Here is a 2,022-nt window from a genome sequence, read left to right on the forward strand (position 1 = left end):
AAAAAAAAATCACTTTTCTTCAAATAAAGTCCCAAAGACAAATTTTCCAATGGCTAACAGAGTCCTATGCAGACCTTTACTGATGGCAATGACTGACCATCCTTTATCACTCATAATTCAAATAATTATTCTTGAGTACATACAAAAGAAAAGGCAGTTTTAATGGTCTGTGTAAGGAATTAATAGCCTCTTAATATGTAAAATATATTAAGAATCAATATATTTCCCGTTAATGAATTAATAGGCTCTTAATATATAAAAACTGGGTAATACATATTTGCATATTAATAAATCTCCTCTCTCCCACTAGAGATAAACTGTTCACAGAGATTATGCCTGTCCTTTCCCTTAATAACCTACCACAAAGTGATAGACTTAAGAATATTTAATAAATATTTATTGCTTCTAGAAACTAAAGAATCAAAAATCTTTACTTAAGCAGTAGAAAACACCAAAGCTTTTGAAAAATAATTAAAATAGTTACCTTCAAGATTTTAAGACTATATCTAGTACTTTATATACATATATTTCTCACATATTTACAAAAGTAGATGTAATGTTGCTGAAATAAAGACTAGGCTAACATAGTAAAATATTTAACAGTAAAAGCAGCAAAGAAAAACAATGAGACATCCCAAAAGCACTAGTCAACTGCAACTTCCACTTTGTGTTGTGAGCAGTTTTATAGGCACATTACAAAATATAAGCCATGAATGGACTTAGAGTGAATGAAAAATATATGTCATGAATGATGCTAGGTACCCTAAGATGAATGAATACTCAAATTTTTACTTCTATTTGTAATTGTGGCAATGATTGGCACTGATAGGCTATTATTTTAGTTTTCTTAAGTGAGCAACAGGATATGTGTGCAAAATAGTTGTCAGGGTTTATATATACGCACACATATATACACACAAATATTACCAAAGCTACTCAACATACTCTCAATATCCTAAAAGGTGAGCAATGGTTTACCTGCTCTTGCAAAGAGTAGCTGCACACTCTTTATTTCGACATCAAACTTGTCATATGCCTTATCCATTATTTCTTCCAGAGATGAATTAGTAGTCTTCCGTAAACCATGATCTTTACTGTTGAGCTAAAATGGAGAAAAAAATTTTTTTCACGTTAGAAAAGTACACACATCAACATACTTTACTTGTGTTTTCTTAAAACCTAACTGAAATGAAAACACTGCCCTTAATGAATTCACATTTTGCTTAATTTTCTGATATTTGCAAATACTTTGTTAGGAATATATTTCAGCATGCATCTCNTTTGCTTAATTTTCTGATATTTGCAAATACTTTGTTAGGAATATATTTCAGCATGCATCTCTATTATATTTGAGTAATAGGTACTCAGCACTTTTCATTAATTAGGAGATCAGTTACACAGCTGTCTAGGCATGCAACTCTTCCTCCTCCTATCTCTCAGGAGTCATTGCCATTTATGGCTCAGCTCCCCTACTGCACCCTATAGCCCTCATCAGGAAACAGCAGGATTTTGTTTCTTCTCCCCATTACACTAAGAGAATAATTAGGCCATTAGAACTCAGCTCAATTGCTACTTCCTTTTCCCCCTTCCCAGTGGAAGCAAGGATCAATTCAAGACTATATTTCTTGAATCTTTACCTTCTAAGTATATATATTCATATGTGTACAATTTCCTATAGTTGAAATGTGTAAGCAACAAATAACACTGTATGGGGGCTATTCAAAAAGTCATGGAAAGGTTCATATTATCTTTTAATTCTATTTTTTCACAAACTTTTTGAAATACCCTGGTATGGAAAAACTCTGGAAACCATAAAAATTAGGCATGCTTCTCTCTAACTAGGAAAAGACAGAAATCTGTTCCTCAATGTCAAATCACCAACCTTCACAAAACATTTTGGGGGGGGTTTTGTTTGTTTTAATAGCCAAAATATACATATATATATATAAAATACTATAAACTAGACTTGTCTAAAAGCTAAGAAAAAATAAGTCCAGGTTTAGTTTAAGGGAACTCTGAGGG

At 32.1% G+C, this 2,022-nt stretch overlaps 1 protein-coding gene across 1 annotated transcript in view; it reads right to left on the reverse strand.

Moving 5' to 3' along the window:
- The window catches only part of LOC103605231 (vacuolar protein sorting-associated protein 13C-like), a gene marked incomplete at its 3' end in the record, with an annotated part of 138,950 nt that overhangs the window by 38,918 nt on the left and 98,010 nt on the right, over positions 1-2,022 (reverse strand). Inside the window, exon 21 of the mRNA XM_008589816.1 lies at positions 979-1,102. Coding sequence (XP_008588038.1) covers positions 979-1,102 — 124 coding nt within the window. The remainder of the gene's footprint in view (positions 1-978; positions 1,103-2,022) is intronic.

Source organism: Galeopterus variegatus, unplaced genomic scaffold (genome assembly GCF_000696425.1).
Source record: "Galeopterus variegatus unplaced genomic scaffold, G_variegatus-3.0.2 Scaffold5666, whole genome shotgun sequence".
NCBI lineage: Eukaryota > Metazoa > Chordata > Mammalia > Dermoptera > Cynocephalidae > Galeopterus > Galeopterus variegatus.